At 47.6% G+C, this 18,691-nt stretch overlaps 1 protein-coding gene across 1 annotated transcript in view; it reads left to right on the top strand.

The window, feature by feature from the left end:
- Window positions 1-18,214, top strand: part of adgra2 (adhesion G protein-coupled receptor A2) — a 34,121-nt gene extending 15,907 nt beyond the window's left edge. Inside the window, 17 exon segments of the mRNA XM_068311313.1 lie at window positions 9,034-9,105; window positions 10,132-10,203; window positions 10,301-10,372; window positions 10,960-11,123; window positions 11,318-11,531; window positions 11,633-11,797; window positions 11,881-12,079; window positions 12,152-12,301; window positions 12,378-12,539; window positions 12,680-12,880; window positions 12,961-13,150; window positions 13,281-13,489; window positions 13,563-13,690; window positions 14,423-14,546; window positions 14,617-14,765; window positions 15,541-15,630; window positions 15,780-18,214. Coding sequence (XP_068167414.1) covers window positions 9,034-9,105; window positions 10,132-10,203; window positions 10,301-10,372; window positions 10,960-11,123; window positions 11,318-11,531; window positions 11,633-11,797; window positions 11,881-12,079; window positions 12,152-12,301; window positions 12,378-12,539; window positions 12,680-12,880; window positions 12,961-13,150; window positions 13,281-13,489; window positions 13,563-13,690; window positions 14,423-14,546; window positions 14,617-14,765; window positions 15,541-15,630; window positions 15,780-17,196 — 3,778 coding nt within the window. The 3' untranslated portion in view covers window positions 17,197-18,214.
- The last annotated feature ends 477 nt before the right edge of the window (window positions 18,215-18,691 follow it).

The raw sequence follows: 18,691 nt of genomic DNA, 5'->3' as shown, positions 1-18,691 counted from the left end.
TTCTATCTGCAAAGACTTTTTTTTTGAGGATGAAATCTTCATTGTATCCTCTAAGCTAAAAGCGTCGGCGCTCGCCTTGTCAGAAGTGGTGCAATCAAGTCTGAAATCAGGATGTCCGTTGCCAGGTTGTGGTGATAGCGAGGTTGGGATTGTGTATAGAGTGTAGATTGTGTTTCATAGACAATCTGGAGGCTTAGGTGATGTCAGAGAGCAAAAACTCAAGGATACGTACACAAAAATTATTCGTTATGATGTTTTGAAGCCGTGGGAGAAACAACAAACTGAGGGGATGATGGGAGATGACTTTGGAAATATGGGAAAAGCATTGGCAGATATGTGTTTCCCACCAGAAGGTGTGCTGTTTTACTGAGCACCAGTAAAGCTTTATAGCATCCTGGAAGCTAACAACACACATGGAGCCTCTTCAGTCTGGATACTGTAGTCTGGCAGACACACTTATTTTGTTGGAGGGAGAGTGGGTATGTTGACGGGATATTAGTTCCATATGCCACTCAGAGCTGCCACCCATAAAGCTAACAAGCTTCTCCAAAATGTTGAAAGAAAGAAAAATATGGTAATATGCTACAGTTGTTAGCTTACCTGCTGGAGATCCCAGCAGATGTCCCAGTTGAGAACAAAAGCCAAATTGCCTGAATTGCCGTCTTAATGTGTGGCATGTGGGTTAATGGTTCCAAGGCCAACTCTTGTGTTCTCACCTCAACCGTCTCGTGCCAGCAGTGCAGATAAAGCTGTTGACAGGAAGACAGTAAACCAAGATCCTGTGACTAACACCACTCTGGAGAACCACTAAATTAATAGCAAAGATCTTCAGCTGAGAGTGTTTGACGTAAAATGAGATGACGCTGCTTGTTTTTGTAGGTGAGGACGAGGTTCTCTGCGGCACCTCAGGGTCGACGGGTCGGGTAACCCGAGCTCTCCCATGAAATGAGGCTTGTAGCTGGAGCGGTGATAAAGCTAGCAGGGGGCATCAGGGTGGAGTTTTCTCCTGGAGACTCGTAACTAAAAGACTTGTGAGAAGGACGCATGACAGGCCGACGAAATAACACACCGCCGCTCCACGGAGGGAGGGAGGCGTGGGTGTCCGGCGTAAGGAGAGGGCATAATGTAAATCATCCAGGCCTCATTTCAGCCCTCAACCTCAGCTGGCTCTCCGACACACAGCGGTGGAGGTCTGCTCACTCACCCTGACGTCTTCAACCTTTAATTGTGCCCTGCACAGCTTATAATTACATCTGAGCTCATGGTAAAATTACCGTCTGATGTGAAAAACGCCACGTCGAAAAATCACCGTGGTGATGATGGAAGGTTTGGACAGGAAGGGTTTTTTGCCTCTGTTTGCTTGATGTTTTGTTTTGCCCTTTCGAGCCCAGCGTTGCTATTCAGGTCATCATTTCCAGTATGTCGTCTGCGAGTGTTTGCCGTTTGGAGCAATTGTGATTGCATTACGTGATTGCATTGTAATCAAAGGCCAGCCCATTTATTTTGGTAAACATGTAGTTACGCTGCATCGCCTTCCTTACGTGACTGCAGATGCACACTTTTACTCTCCGTCTCTGTTGTTGCGCCGGTGTTTATTGTAACTCGGAGAGTTTTTCCTAGTATGGGCACCTTCGCCTCCTATCCAGTTATTTCGAACGCGTCTGGTAACTCTCTCAACAGATGCACGCTCACGTTAGACATCCGTTCAGAGCTGGATGCAGGCAGTTCTGCTGTTGATCGGAGACTCCTGCCCCGGGGTAGGCCACCCTCCTCCAGGCTTGGGCTAAACAGTTAGCCCTTTCATTGGGACAAACCTCCTCAGAGCTACTATTGCCTTCAAAACCTGCCAAACCACCCAAGTGCAGAGACGCAATTTAACCTTGTTTGTTTTTGCCTTCTTGCTGAACTGCTGTGTTTTTGTGGCTCTTTTAAATAGGTTTCCATCCAACAGCCACATTTGGATCCCGGAACACCTTGCTTTTTTCCATCTTATGGGCAGGAGCCGCAGTTGAATCATACCTGGCTTCTGTGATGGCAATCGCAGAACAAATCGTTAGTCACCACCACACCATCAGACTTGTGATACATACTCACATATCTATTTGAGCACCTCCACCTCTGTGCACGCCCTTTTCTGATGGGAGCCGACACTGGCAGCTGCACTAATAAGCCGGGAACCTTACAATTCGCGGACAGATCCCAGCAGCCTGTCCTACGCTGATTTGAGTCGTGGTAATGAGAATAATGAGCAAAGAGGGCAAAGGCAGTCTGGCTGTTGTCCAAATGGGCCCCACTGCACCATGGGACACAGGACAGGCAGGGCACAAGGGGCCCTCATTACCAGGTCTGCTCACCCTACAGGGAGAGTGGGAGCAGGGAGCAGGGGGCAGCGATGATGATGGATGAGGCAGCAGCAGGACGCTTGCAGTGGACAGGTCTGCAAGGCAGGAGTGTTGCTTGTGGTTAGGACCAGTTAGAGACTCGCGGTGTTGGCGGGACCATGAGATTTACGAGCGAGATAGAGTCCGAATTCATCCCTACAGTACCTCACAGGACTGTACTATTACTTTTCTAGCACCACATACAAGACCATTCACAGGAAACATCACGCCAGATTCTCAAAAAACTTCCTGTTGACTTATAATACCTTCATTCAAGAGCAGGAAATAAGGAGTTGCTTGTGATTTATGCTGGTAGAGGAATAAGAATCAAGGGAAGTTTGCACTGAAACCTGTGACCAATGAGTCACACAGTGTAGGAGAATGCCCAGATGTTGGATATGTTTAGGAAAATGTCTGCATGATAGAAAGCACATACGCTATTATCACATTATGGCTAAGAATGCTCCGACCGATTCGTTGCTATTTGACTCGATGGTATCTGGCTTCCAGGATCGGGAAGCGGGACGCCTCGCTAAAACCAACCTTGAAATCGCCTCCGCCATATCTGAGCCGTTCGGGGTTAGGAAGTAGTCCAATTTAAACAACTTTACCATCTGACGTGGGGGAAGTTGGAGCCGAGATGGCTAAAGATGGTATGGTGGCTGGAGAGAGAGGGAGAGAGAGAGAGAGAAAGGGAGACGGAGGGAGGGAATGAAGGAGAGCACACTCCTGCAGTTTGCCTTATATAAATCTGAGGTTGTTTTTCCTGGTGGGAGATTAACATTATTTCCACACAAGCTAAGCAAATTACTTTAATGAGTGGGAACAAAGCAGAGGTGGGCAGCAGTATAGCACTTAAAACCAGTGGAGAATGTGTGGACACGGCGAGGAGCCCCTCTGTCTAGACCAGTCTGGGTTGGTTCAGATGGGACCGGCCCACCGCACCGAGAGCTGGGTCGACCCGTCGAGCTCCGACGTGGACCCTCGCAGGGAAAAAAAAGGAAAAGAAAAGAGAAAAAGAACATTTGCCCTGCCCGCACACGCCATCGGATGGCCTCCGGTTAGGCAACGGTCGCCTAATGAGAGCGTAAGGACATCGAGGGGTGGAGCGGGTGAGGAAGGGGTTAAGCGTGCTGGAGAGTGGAAACAGAAAAAAAGGGGGGGGGGGGGGGTTGCTGCTGAGTTGATAGAGTCCAGATGTGTCTTTCAGATAAACTGAAGGAATCGGGTGTGTTTGTGTTGCGAGCCCAGCTCAGTCATGGCTGTGAGGGTTTATTGAAACAGCGAGCGAGCCCCCCGCTCAAGCCCATTACCCAGTCGTGTGCTTCAGACGCCAGAAACTCTCTCCTGCGCTCATTCCGCAAACCGTTTTCCTCCAGAGGAACTCGGGCTTTCGTTGGACTAGCTTCCCCCCACTTCCGTTTGTGTTTCTTCTCTGCTTTATTTTAGCATCTCCCCTCTCCCAGCTCACTGGGTCTCACACGGTCCCCCCCCCCCCGGCCCGTCCCACTCTCTACATGCTGTAGTCCACCTACCGGCTGAAAACCCACCTCGCGGACACAAGTCTCCCTTTTCATTGATAAATTGAATGAAAGGCGTTTGTTCCTGTTTCCTTCCCAGCTATTATGAGTGCATTGTTTCAATCCCGAGTCTATTAAATTATTACTGAAGAGACTTTTGGGGTCTTTCAGATCAAATGACTCACTTTGACAGAATTAAACTACGTAAAATTATGTTTTCTTGTTCATAATATCAAGATCTACGATGTAAAAACCACCAAAAAAGTCACCTTTGCTGCCTTTTCTCTAATTGGAAAACCATCTTCTCGGCCTCCTGGAGACTTTGACTTATTATGCCATGATCTACTGTATGTCCAATTGAAGCTATAAACTGACTCTCATTGTTTCTGACTGCTGTGCCTGCTGGTAGATCTCATGAAAATTAACAGACCTGCCAAAACAGCCATCGCCCCATTCCCTCCAAAAGCCAGAGCTGAAGTCAATAACAGTCCTGAGTTTTCCTTGGCAGAATAATCTCCTGCTCCTCTTTCTGCAGAGTATAGAAACATATAATCAACTTAGGAAAATTTTACACTTCAAATAAAAGTATATATTACTATTCCTGTACATCCTGCAACTGGATCCACAGTTTATGTTACAGCGAGTCAGGGGCAGAGTTCAGGGTCATATTTGTTTGAGGCGCTGTAATGGCAGTGGATGTTGGGATGGTGATTGCGATTGAAAGGAAATAAGTCATTTATAGTAATCTAAAGTGTAGCGGCGTAATGGAAGTATAATGGAAAAGGTCTCGCTTTTGCTCCTTTAGCTTCACTTTTTCTGCACAAAAATAACTCACTTCCAGATGAACGCAGATAAAAGTTGAATAGGTATGTCCAAACCTGAGAGGAACCAGAAAAAACTAAAGAAAATAATCTGGGGAAGGGGCAGCAAAGCAGGAAATTAGTAGAAAAACAAGAGCTCGGCAGATCCCAGTTTCCTGTTTTGGGGGTTGTGGGGTGGTGGTGGTGGTGGGGGGGCAGGAGTGCGTTTGGGTCCCTGTGTTACAGAGCCCCTATTGTGAGCAAGTGTGTTGAGGAGTAGGGGAGGTGGGGTCTGCGGGGCCTTACTAGGGGCCAATTTCGCTCAGTGCTGAATCCCTAAACCCACCTGCCCCTCCCTGTGGGGGGAAAACGAGCTAGCAAAAAAAAAAAAAAAAAAAAAAAGGAGAAAAAGGAAACTGTAAAAATAAACGAGCGAGGGCCTCTGCTAGACACGCCAACCAGACAGGAAATGACACGCGGCACAAAAACGGTCTCCACTGACCTCTGGCAAGAACCAAGGTGCCAGTTATCCGTCCGTGCTTTTTTGCAGCTAATCCATCCACGGATCGGTTTTAATCTCGTGTCGCTTTGCGTGAAATAAATGCAGTTAGGGCAGAGAAATCATCTCTGTCACGTCTCTCCATTAAAAAAAAAAAAAAAAAAAAAATCAAAAAAATCCAGGAACAGGAAATTCTTGATCCCAGTCTGGCGATAATGAGTGGCCGTTCCCTGGGCTTGAGTCATTTTCCCAGCTCTCTCCGGGGCCGGGGGGCCTAAACAATGTCAGTGGAGTACTCCAGCCCCGGCCGCCGCGCTCCTGATAATGGAACACTCCACGTCTGGAGCGTTTTACAGACCGTGTCTTCATTATTACCCTCCTGCTGCCCTACAAGCACGTCGCTCCTCTCCAACGGGCGTTGGGGGGAGGACCCAGGTGCTCATCCCGCGTACCCACAGAGAAATGACTCTCCAGAGGGGCGGGGGGACCTGCCCCATTGATGAGGAGGAGTTTGTGGGAATAAAAAAAAGGCTTTCTTAATGGCACCCGCTGGTGTCGGGCCCGGTGGCTGCAGACAAAGGCCTCCTCTGGGCTTGGGAGCGAGTTGGAGTCTGTCACGACCCAATCAGACGGGCCTCATGTGGCGAAGGGGATAAAGCGAGGCACTCCCACCATTACAAAGAGGAAGATCACAGTCCTAACAATAATGTCACCACCAATCATGTCGCTTTCTGTGCACACACACACACGCTGTTACTGAAGTACGACCGCGTGTTACGACTCCTGACCTGTGTGGATGATGTTTTCATGCCAGGCGAGCGTGACCGTCTTCATGTCTCCGCTATGATCCTCTGGCTTCGGCGACAGCTGCTGTCGTCGGTGTCAAGGCCGCCGGGCTGTGAAGCTGTTGCCAGGCAGGGCGCCGATGACTACAGATGAGTCATCACCTGGAGACGAGGCTCGCTGGAGCGGCAGCGTGTATCGTCGTGTAATTAAACTTGGAGGAAAGGAAAGTTGAAGTCTGGATAATGACGGTCTTCAGGTACCGCCTCGAGGCCTCCTCTACATTCCCCAGCCTGGTGATAAGAGTCTATCAGAAGTAGCGGACTGGTGATACTCGCAGCTGATACTCGTGCAAAGTGCTAGCCTGCAGGACTGGTTGATGATAGTTGGTTTTATCACCGTTCTAGATGCTTCAAAAGCGACGCGCTATCAGTGTCGTGTGCTGATGTGTGGCTGTCAGCGACTGTTTCACGTCTCCGAGCCTCTAGCCGGGCTCATGCATGAGCAGCAGGCCGCGGGTTACGATGTGAGCGCTTGTGCACGGACGTTCACGCTTGCATGTTCTGTGTGTGTAGGAATTAAATGCACGGTTTTGAATAATGTGTTTTTGTTGACTCTAAATTGTCCATAGATGTGAATCTTTATCTCCATCTGTCAGTCCTGTGAGAAACTTTCAACTCTGCAAAGCCTGCATAGTAATAATAATAACATGGGCTTATTTTTTTTTTTTTTAAATTTTTATTAAAATGATTAAGTATGTGGGTTTTTTCATGTCTCCTGGAGAGGTGACAAGGGTTGGGCTACAGACTTCCTTTGACCACTTTCAATTTTAAACTTGTAGTTTCTGCCATTCTCTTCCTCCCACCTCCAAAAACACGCATCTAAGGCCAACTGGTCACACCAAATTGTTCGTGGGTGTTTTGTTCGGGGTGTACCCCGCCTCTCACACCCTTTGAAAGCTGGGATAGGCTCCAACAGACTGGTGACAGACAAGGCGGATAAGCGGCCAAAGAAGAGACAATTTTGATCATCTAGTCTACAAGAAAATGGATGGATGGATAATTTCTGCCATAGAAGACACCAACAAAAAAAACCTTACACATCTTTTTCTGCGTGTAAAGTAGGGTCACTTGCTTCAAATCTAGTAAGAAATTCCCTAAAGTAACACTGGACGTCTGAGGAGAAGAGTGTGTTAGAATTAAATTTGAATATAGAATGACAAGGAAAACTTTCTTTCCTGTCCTAACCAGGATTTGTCCGTGCTCTGTCGTACTTGTTGTGCCGTCTGCGTCCCGTTGTGAGTGTGTGTGTGTTTACACGGAGGTCGGCGTTACGCATCAGATGCAAGAGTGTGAAAAGGACAGACTGGGAGGGAGTGACGGCCATCAGAGAGAGAGGAAACAGTGGGCAGTGCCTCAACTTTCATCGCTGCAATAATGAGTCCCAGGACGCGTAGACTGGAAACAGCAGTATTGTTCTCCCCCCCCCCACCCTGGTCAACAGATCCTGTATAGCTACTGATACACAGAAACACATGTACAGAGCAGAGATTACCGCATACATGGAGGCCACACACACGCGTACAGCGGCGTATTCTCACGTGTCAAGGGCACGCTGTCGCAGGGTTCGATTCCGTCGGTGAGATTTATTGAGCATTGAGTTGTTTTCTGTTTTTTTTTTCTTTTTTTTCTTACGTCTTGGTGGAAGTGTCCACCTTTTTGACAATCTGTGAAGTGTTCCACTTGACAAGCTGGCACGAACTCAAAGAGTCGAGCCGTCCAAGGCTGTCTGCTTTGAAACAAACAGACCTCAGTCTCCTGGTTCAAGGCCAGGTAGCTTGAGCTCTATCATCATAACCTGTCTCTCACCGTAATCCTTATACGAGGAGAGGCTTTGGAGCGACAGCTAAACCCCTGATTTTTCACTCCCTACCAGCCATTCTGCAAAATCTGACTCGTTGCCAATCCCGATTTGTTCACCTTCATTCTTAAAACAGCTGTCTACCCGAAAGAAGGAGTTCAGACATGCTTGAAGTTGCAAACGGTGTGAGGTAGCAATCAACTACATTGCAAATGATGGGTCGTCTTTGCGGAAATCAGGAGCAGCGACTCCCCCTGAGGGACACCAGAGACAAAAACGAAGCGGCAGCGGTGATGCTTTTGAGCTCCTGTAAGGAAATCCTCCCCTGTGATTGGTCCGATGGGAGAAGGCATTTTTCACACTGAGGACAAAGGGATCACATTCCAACTCCTGTCCCGACCATCTCACGTCAAACACGATGACCATCCATCTCCTGACCTGCTTTAACCCCTGCTATTCCCACCTGGCCAATAAGAAACCTCCTGGATTCAAAATGTAATGCAGGTTAGCTGATGGATGGGGTCATCGGGCTGAATGCTTTAACATATGGCTGTGAGCGCAGAAAGGGAAGAGGCTGCACAGAGCTACGGTGGACAGTATGAAATTCGATCCTCAAAGGCAGTTAAAGAAATAATATTTATGGTCCACAATGGCTGCGTTCATCACGAGGCATTTTGAAGCGAACGTTAAAATGACAGAACCCTTTGCAAGCAGGATCAAATTCCACTGATGTTTTACTTGGGCGAGTATCTGCGTCTTGCTAGAATCAAGCCCAGGTGGCTGATGGGATAAGATTTCTTGTCTGTGTGCAGAAACATCATGCTGTGTCCCAGTAGACGAGCCAGGTTCAGGATCTATCTCCACAACACTTCATTTTAAAACACAAGGACTAGTTCAGCAGCTGCTAGTTAGTTCTCCTGGCTCCAAAGCCGCAACCCAACTCCCCCTAAGTTTGATGATCAATAAACTTACTTTGCGTTTCCATTCTTCTGCAAAAACACAGAATGGTCAAACTAAACTAGAGACTAGAGCAGGATTTTCTTATTGCCCTCCTTGAGAAGGACGATGAGACGATGTGGCTGCAATCTGAAACCAAAATGCACTAAATTCTCCAAACTGTTCCTTTAAGACATGTCGACATCATCCCTGCATGCATTTTCTCAACCAAGCAATATTTTCTTTATTCCCAGGGACCTCAAGCACAACTTAATCAGCACGGTCATGCCTGGAGCCTTCCAAGGCCTGTCGGAGCTCCGGAAACTGTAAGTAGACATTAGCGTGATTCACATTCCTCTCAGGTTCAGAGTAACAAATAAATCAACAAAAAGCCTTTGGACATTTTCAATTCCCTTGTTTGCCATGAGACAAACGCTGGTAGTTTTTCTGGATATTGTTTGCCAGCTTCCCAGCAGTTGTGGAAAGAGACAAGCCCAACTAACCGCCCCCGTCTGCTCCGCCGTGCGTTATATTGAGCTCTTATGGTAACAATAAATGCCTCCTTCACCAAATGTTTATGCCAATCCTTATGGGGGGGCCCGGCCGCGTCATCCACCACCGTGGAAACCTCAAATCCTCCCCCTCCCTATACGATGCCGTTGGATGTGACGGGCAGCTGTTTGCAACCGCTCGCTGGTCGCTGGTCTGGTTTTGGGACGCGAGGTCTGGTTGCGGCGTGGGCTGGAGCCGGTCGCCTGTGCTGCACCGCGTGACCCCCCCCATCCTCTCCTCGCCGCCCTCCTCTCCCTACTTGTGTTTTCCCTGCAAGGTCTGTGGCTTCTCAAAACAAACAGGGGGAGATAAACACATGGTCTGGACAGCTCGCTGCTGGGGAGTATCAGAGGTGCAGCAGAGCACATCCCTTTCTGGCTGTTGCTATACATCACACTCAGAGGTGGACTGCAGGACCGGGGGCCCGAGATAAGCTTTACCGGGATCCTAAAGAGATAGGGGAAAGTGGGAGGGGCTGTGAGCTCCGTTATGTATGTATTTAACTCAGAGCGTTATATTTATATTGGAAATTGGAAATTATATTGGAAATTTTCCCGCTGTAGGACTAATAAGAGAATACCTTATCTTACTCATTGGGGAAACAAGGGCGCTAGAAGTATATCTTCTTTATTCTGCGATGAATACAACCTGGAAGGAAGTCCTGCAAATTTTTTAACTTCATGTGGGAAAGGATTTAATCAGATTTTCACAAAAAACCTTAAAAGACTTGAGATATGTGACCAAATTTGACCAAATCTTTTCATACAAACACACACTCCGTTGTCTTTTCCCTCTATCAGCGACCTATCCAACAATCGCATCGGCTGCCTGGCTGCAGAAATGTTCCAGGGACTGACCAATCTCACTAAACTGTAAGACACAGATAGATAGATCTCATGAAAGCGGTGCTTTCTCCACTGTGTGGAGGGAAACTGTTGAGCTAACCATTCGTTCCTAACGCTCTGATAGAAACCTCTCTGGTAACATCATCTCCACCGTGGATCCAGGGGTGTTTCAGGAGCTGCTGTCCCTCAAGTTAGTGTGAGTAAAACACCGTTGACATGAAAGCAAATGCCATTCCTTATCTGATTAATACAATAAAGGTTCCAGACAGAGTGTGGATCATGATTAAGAGGAATGTTTGACAGTCTTTGTTCCCTTATCTGGAGACAAAAGGAGAAAAAGGTGTCAAATCAAAGCCTTTGTGGCTGTAACTTAACAAATAGTTATAATTTAGAGTAAAAGAAATATTATATTGTCTTATTAACTGTCCTTTACGTCAAACAAATTATGTTTTTGTGAGGATGCCTCCTTTCTCTTTTATTTTTCTCAACAGCTTGATGATTATAACTGTTCTGAGTTATGAGCGACATTCTAGTTTGACTTATCTGTTTTCATTCCGATTTTTTCATCCTTATACTATTTGCACATTAAACAATATTAGAATTTTGGCCACTGTTAATCAGAAGATAAGACCGTCTGAACAAACATTTGCTTTAGTCATATTTGAAGTACCGCCAGGTCTTATTTAGAGGAGAGGGAAAGCGATAAAACACTGGATGTTAGGGATGGCTGTGACCTCCGGTCTCATATCAGGTACGATGTCCTGTGAAACTTTCTCTATGCAGGAACTTCAACTCAGACTACCTGTCATGTGACTGCGGGTTGCGTTGGGTCCCAGGATTTTTTCGCAGCAGTTCTGCCCGTTTGGGGGAAGAGACCCTGTGTGCCTACCCCAGGAGCCTAAAGGGAAAGCCCTTACGTGGACTGAGGGAAAGTCAGCTCAACTGTGGTAAGACCCTGGCAAAAAAAAGCATTGATGAGCCAAGTTGGCGCCCAATCCTGCAGGTTTTGTTGCAGTTGCCTTCATCCAATCTGCTCAAGACTATCAGACTCATTGTATTTCATGTGGAGGCAGTTTTCTAAGGTCGAGTAGTTACTGTTGAAGGATGTTTGACAGTCCCATCTCCATCTTTTCTCGCTCAGACGGTCCTCTGGAGCTGCACACCCTGTCGCTGCTGCCATCCCAGCGTCAGGTGGTCTTCAAAGGCGACCGACTGCCCTTCCACTGCACTGCTGCCCTGGTGGACAAGATCACCACCTTACACTGGCGTCACAACGGTCAGCTGGTGACCTCCGACCCAGACGTGGGCGTCCAGCTGGAGAACAGCGTGCTGCACGACTGCACCTTCATCACCAGGTATGGAATCAACCTGAAGATGTTGTCTGTTTACTTTGGAAGGCATCAATAAATGTTGATGCAGTCAAGCTGATGAAGCATCTCCACCATCGTTTTTATAGTGAACTCATTCTATTCAACGTGCACGTGGAGGCCAGGGGAGAGTGGGAGTGTGTGGTTTCTACTGGGCGGGGGAACACATCTCGCAGCGTCGAGATAGTGGTGCTAGAGAACAGTGCCTCCTTCTGCCCAGAGGACAAAGTTGTCAACAACCGTGGGGAGTTCAGGTTAGTTCCAGTTGCTATAACGATGAGCGTTAACCTGAGTTAAGACTCAGTGTTCTCATTCTTGTCCGGGTTTGACCCCCCAGATGGCCCAGGACTCTGGCGGGCATCACCTCCCATCAGTACTGCCTGCAGTTGCGTTACCCCTCCCTGTCTGTGGATGGGGGTATTGAGCAGAAAAAAGCCTCCAGATACTGTGACCGCTCTGGGAAATGGCAGGAAGGCGACTATTCAGACTGTCACTACACCAACGGCATCACCCGGGTCCTGCACACCTTCATCTTGGTCAGTATGTGAACATTGTGTCGGCTTCCCTTCATGACTTCACACCTTAACGTGTGTTTGTTCCTCATCCAGAGGCCCATCAATGCTTCCAACGCCGTCACTCTGGCCCACCAGGTGCGAACTTACACTCTGGAGGCCGCCGGCTTCACCGACTCCGTGGACGTTTTGTACGTGGCGCAAATGATGGAGAAGTTCATGGAGTATGTCAGTCAGCTACGAGAGGTGAGGGAGCTTTTAAATGCAGGGTAACCGTGTGTGTCTGTTGTCTTTCTGGCATCAACGCCTGCCTTTCTCCCAGTTGTCAGAGGTGCTGGTTGAGATGGGGAGTAATCTGATGCAGGTCGACGATCAGATCCTCAGTCTGGCCCAGAGAGAGAAGAGAGCCTGCAGCTCCATCGTCCATTCTCTGGAGACGCTGGCCTGGCCTCAGCTCCACAGTCACGCTCAGGACTTCTCCATGGTAGGAAGTAAAGCTCAGCTTACTGCTGACATTTTCATTCTAACATTTAAAAGAACGAAGTTTGTTAGTCGTGAAAATAAAAAAAAAAACACCTCAGTTTGTGACTTTGGCTTTCGAGTAACATTGTTTGATGCATGCAGGTGTCCAGGAACATCGTGATGGAGGCTCACTTCATCCGACCGGCCCACTTCACCGGGATCACCTGCACGGCGTATCAGCGCCGCGAAGCCTCAGCCGTCAGCCTGGGGATGGAAAACACAGACTCCACTCATGAACAGCAGCTTCGCTTTCGCTGCAGCACCGGCTCCCACAACACCTCCCTGAATAACTTCCCCTTGAAGGTGAGGGGAAATGCATTTTTATGCAATCAGGCTCATTATTCTATATTTAAATGTTCGTATGCATTGTGTTTTATCTCCAGAACTCAGTGGCCGTGGCCTCGGTGACGCTCCCAGCTACTCTCTTTCCATCTGATGCTCCTGCAGACTGTAAACTGCAGTTTGTAGCTTTCAGAACCGGCAGCTTTTTCCCCCTGTCCGGGAACTCGAGCAGCGGTGGGGATCATTCACGACGGCGAAGCGTCAACACCCCCGTTATTTTTGTTGGTCTAGGTGAGAAGCCTCCTCTGTTTACTTGAAGGGAAACATTATTCAGAGCATCTTTAGGTCCTTTAACCTGATCAGTAGAGTTCTAGTCGTATTCTTTCAGAGCTCCAGTCATCATGACAGTTTTCTATTTCAGAGGGCTGCAGCATGTGGAACCACTCGGAGCCCGTCTGGGTCTCCCTTCGCCACCAGTCCCCGGGTACCGACGCTGTGGCGGCCCAGTGGAGCCTGAAGGCGCCGGAGAACCAGGGAGGCTGGAGTCAAGATGGATGCCGGCTGGTTCACAGCGACAGCAGCACCTCGACGATGCGCTGCTCTTTGCTGAGTAACTACGCCGTACTGCAGGTGGGTCGGCGTGAGTTACCAGAGTCAACAAGGGTGAATGAGGCCGTTTTAATTGTGTGAAATTTCTGTTTAGGAGGTCCCTGATTTCCCAAACTCCACACCCATCTCTGTGAGGGTGCTCCACCCAGTGGTGTATGCCTGCACTGCAGTGCTCCTCCTCTGCCTCTTCACCATCATCATCACTCACATATTACACCACAGGTATGGCAGCGGACGTCTACAGACGTCGCACTTTTATGGTTCATCTCATACTCCTTGGACACTCCACTCTAGTCATATTTTGTCTTATCTCATCTCATCATCTAATCTTATTTCATGTCAACACATCATTCATAACCCCTCCTATTTCATTACGTCATTTTAAGTCATCTTAAAATGACGTAATGACGTCATTTTAAGATGACTTTTATCTTACCTTATCTCATTTAATCTCCTATCTTTTCTTTAGTCTTCTCATCTCATCTAACCCCTTTATATCTTATCACCATCATTTATCTTATCCCATTTCATCTAATGTCATTTTTTCATAACTATAGTAATCTCATCTCATCTCATGATCTGGTCCCATCTCGTATTATATCTTATTTTATCTCATCTTTTATGATCTCTTCTCATCTCACCATCTTATCTCATCTCAACATTTCATCTTACCTCAGCTGATCTCATCTCTTCTCACCTTTTCTTAACTCTTCTCATTTTGCCATCTTATCTCATCTCACCATTTTTCTTATCCCATTTCATCTAATCTCTTCTCATTTTTTCATAACTCTTCTCATCTCATCTCATCATCTGGTTTCATCTCATATTATATCTTATTTTATTTCATCTTTTCTCATGTCTTCTCATCTCACCCTCTTATCTCATCTCACCATTTCGTCTTATCTCATCTCATCTCATCTCATCTCACCATTATTGTGCTCTGTGTCCCTTCAGTTCCATTCACATATCAAGAAAATGTTGGCACACATTATTGAATACCTGCTTCCACATCGCCATGACAACAGCCATCTATGCAGGAGGCATATGTTTGACCAGCTACCCGGTGGTTTGTCAAGCGGTAAGTCCTGCTTTGACTCGCCCCGTTCATTGTAAGGAGTGGCGTCTAATCTGAGTGTGTCATGTGACAGGTGGGCATCGCCCTGCACTACTCCTCCCTGTCCACGCTGCTGTGGATCGGCGTCAGCGCCAGGGTCATCTACAAAGAGACGGTGTGGAGAATTCCACGGCAGCCGGAGGGAGAGTCTCCGTCTCCTCCTACTCAGCGACCGATGCTCAGGTCAGCGAGCCAAGCCACACCTCACCTTCACCCACGTCCTGCTCCAGACGACGGCGGTGGTGTATCAGCACTACGGTTGATGTTTCAGACGGACGTTAGAGTTCTGGTACACGACCACCCAGACCGATCTCCAATCAGAATGGATCTTTGTGCCCGACAACTTAGGTCCCTCTGTTTGAGAGGAAACCTTGGAGAGACATAACAGATTATTGCTGTAGGGCACACAAAAAAAAACCTGTAAGCCACTACGAATTCCAAGTGGGGGATGGGAGGAATGTATGAACCCAACATAACAGAAACAAAGGGGGTCACCATAAATCAGAGCAGGAGGGGTTGATGGGGTGTGTGCCTCTCAAAATATTCCCTTCTATACATCCTCCCCTTGTTCCTGCAATCCTGTAGCTGTGATCGCACTATGACCTCACTAACCCCCTCCCCCCCTACACCACCACCACCCCTTTGTTGCCCACTTAGCCACATGCGATCCCACCGCCATAAATCACAGACCTCTGGGACTCAAACTGACCTCTGTAGCACTCGTGAATAGAGACTGCAGGAGCGTACAGTTCTCTACAGATTACAGCTAGAGAGGCATAAAAAGACGAACAGGAAAACGACACCGACACACACACACACACACACACACTCACACACTTTTAAAACACCACAGAAGCCAAAGGTCAAGCAGCATCCTGTGGCACAAGCAAGAACTGCTCTTTATTTTGTAAGACTGCAGCTGTGAATTTGTGTTTGATATGTTTTTTTATTATTCAAGGTTCTATTTGATTGCCGGTGGAGTTCCTCTTATCATCTGTGGCATCACTGCAGCTGTCAATGTCAACAACTATGGCGACAACAGCCCTTAGTAAGCACTTTCCTCTTTATCTTTGAGTTCTTTGGCACTTGACTTTGTAGTTTGCTGCGCTGTAGTACGTACTTCCCTTTGATACCATATGTTGAATGCACGTCCTTGTTTTGCACTGATTCTATTGACTTCTTGACTGCCTCTTGCAGCTGCTGGCTGGTGTGGCGCCCCAGTCTGGGGTCTTTCTTTGTCCCTGCAGGCTTAGAGGTGTTGGTGACATGGATCTACTTCCTGTGCACTGTGTTTCGCCTGAGGCACCGCAAGGCCAAAGAATGCACTGGAACCACCCTGTCCTCTCCTGTGACGGAGAGCCAGCTCGCAGGAAGCACCAGCCTCCTCTCCACAGACTCCACAGCGGGGCCCATTAACCCGGTCGTGGCCCAAGAGGACCAGTATTCGCTGAAGACGCAGTTCTTGGTGTTGGTGGCGACTCACTTCCTGTATGTGATTCTGTGGTGTTGTGGAGCCATGGCGATGTGGATGACGGGCCACATGAGCCTGCTGTTCAGCTGTCTCTATGGGATCACTGCCATCATTTTGGGGGTCTTTCTGGTGGTGCACCACTGCTTCCGTCGCGTGGACGTGCAGGCGTCGTGGATGGCGTGCTGCCCAGGCTATCGACGCGCCCACACCATGTCTACCTACACTCACACCTGCACTACGGGAAGTGGAGTGCAGACCTCTGAGCAGGGATCGCAACTTTTCATCAACTCTCATCCGCCCGGCGACTCTCACAACTCCTCGTCAGCTCGGTCATCGTCCACGCCGAGTGGAATCAGCAGCGTGGGCCCGGGGCCGTGTAAGCTCACCAACCTGCTGCAGGTGGCGCAAGATACCCCAAACCACATTTCCCGTGTCCCTGCGGGCAACAACACCAGCACCAGTACTGACAACACCACCAAGCCAACAAACAATATTCTGCCCACAGTCAACTCCGTTGCCCCCGTGCATCCGCAAAGACGGAAAGTGAGCAGCAGAACTAAACAGGGGGGCAGTCAGTATCACCATCGGGGTGAGGGCAGGGGTCACTATCGTCTCAAAGCTTTAAGGACTGCTGGAGGTGGGGGCAGCCTGGGGGCTTTAGGACCCACTGGTTTAGAGCATCTCAGTTCTTCACATGCCGTTTATAAGCAGGCCACGAGTGAGAACGGCAGCATCCACCACAGCCTTTCAGAGACCCAGGCCAGCCCCCTCACCAACGGGAAACGAGCGGGAGAATCCGTGGCCACCAGCCCCTCGGAGGGCAGCGACGGGGGCAGCAGCGGGAGTCGCAAACCCTTCCCGCTACTGCCCTCTATGGCCAGCAGGGCGGCCATGCACGGCGCTCAGAGACGATGCGCCAGCAGAGACAATTTGAAACTGGCGGCTGCTGCAGAGCGAGACACTAAACGCTGCTCTTACCCTCTGAACTGCGTCGCCACCGCCGCCACGCCAGGGGCCGCCACCCCAAACGGAACCGTCAAAAACTCAGTGCTGGAACTGGAGAACGACATGAGCGGCACGGACCAATCCCAGAGCTCCGTCGGAATGAAGAGCGGTTTGTGGAAAAGTGAAACCACAGTGTAACCCAAACTTATATGTGAACTTCTATGCATGACCGTAAAGGAATGATTGGGTGATGTTCTAATGGTCTCTTGATTATGATAATTATATAATTTAAGACATGAAATCATGAAGGCATCCAGGACCCTAAACTGGTACTTTTGCCTCCATGATGTTGTAAGTTTGCTGTGAAATTGGTAACAAATCATAAAGCAGGTTTTTTTTATTATTGTCATTTTCAAATGCAAGATAGTTACGCATTTTTATTAATTTTACAAAAACTGTACAAGAGTTCTTTGAAATTGACATATGATGTTGATTTTGGCTGTCTAATGGAAGCTTTACTGTTTTTACTTGTGATTGTTCTATGCATATCAACTATAGCATAAAATGGATTGCAAAATGGTCCATTTCAAACGTACAGCTATGTGCATTTAATCTGTGGACAAATTTTCACACCTATGTTTGCTTCAAGTGATCGTTTGTGTCTGCTCATGTATGCTGGTGAATGTTCTGTGTGTACATATGTGTGTGTGTATGTGTGTGTGAGAGAGAGAGTATTGCATGAACGTGGCTGTACAGAATCTCAGAGTGAATTAAAAAAAGCTATGTGCGAATTTGAAGCTTTTGAATATATGATGACAATTGTTCCCTTTTTATTTCCTTGTACTCCCATCAGCACTGAAAACTTCCCCCTATCAAATAAATTCAGAACCAGAGGAGAGAAAACAATCAGATTTCTCCACTCACTTTTGCATGACTCACTGCCTTTTACTGGATGGTGGAAGAAATTCTGAGTATTGTTGCCGTTGCAAATCAGGCTAGGAGCAAATGTTTTGCAATGTCAAACTTAATAGACCCAAACCAGTTCACTATATTTATTAGGATTTATCACTGGCTGAGCATACTCAATCAAAAAATATTGCCGCACACAGATCAAGCTGTTTAAATGATCGGAACACTGCCTTCACATCCTTTACTGTGTTTACAAAAGCTTAACCCTGACCAGTTTTAAAAAAAACCCAACAATTTACATTTGCAATGCAGGAAATTACTTCATTGTCGCTGCTTTTTTCCATTGTTCATTGAGAGGAAGTGTAATGAAATCATCTTGCATTCTCTATGTTTCCACCACTGGGTTATTTTAAATAGTCGGTCTGATGTACATATTGATGCACATCCTCTGCGCAGTAGTCACTTTTGGATCAGCCCCAAAACTGTCATCAGGACATGGAAGCAAACATCTGTTAAATGTGACTAACTCTTTTTTCCTGCCATGGGAAGAAATCTAAACATAAATACAAACCCATGACCCTGACTATGTTCAGGCTCCTCATACTTATAGTTATTCGTGGCCTACTTCCTAAGTGGCCTGTGAATCAATATTTATGTTTTTTTTAAATAACAACCCAAGTTGCAGGAAACCAAATGTTGATTTAACTGTATGTGCTGTATTCTCTATTTTGAAACTCACACAAAACAACAAATGAAAACAGCTGATTTGTTGCCTTTTAAAAAA

The sequence above is a fragment of the Antennarius striatus genome, chromosome 3 (genome assembly GCF_040054535.1).
Source record: "Antennarius striatus isolate MH-2024 chromosome 3, ASM4005453v1, whole genome shotgun sequence".
NCBI classification, from domain to species: Eukaryota; Metazoa; Chordata; class Actinopteri; order Lophiiformes; family Antennariidae; genus Antennarius; species Antennarius striatus.
The sequence above is the reverse complement of the archived record's forward strand: the minus strand, read 5'-3'. Positions and strand labels throughout refer to the sequence as shown.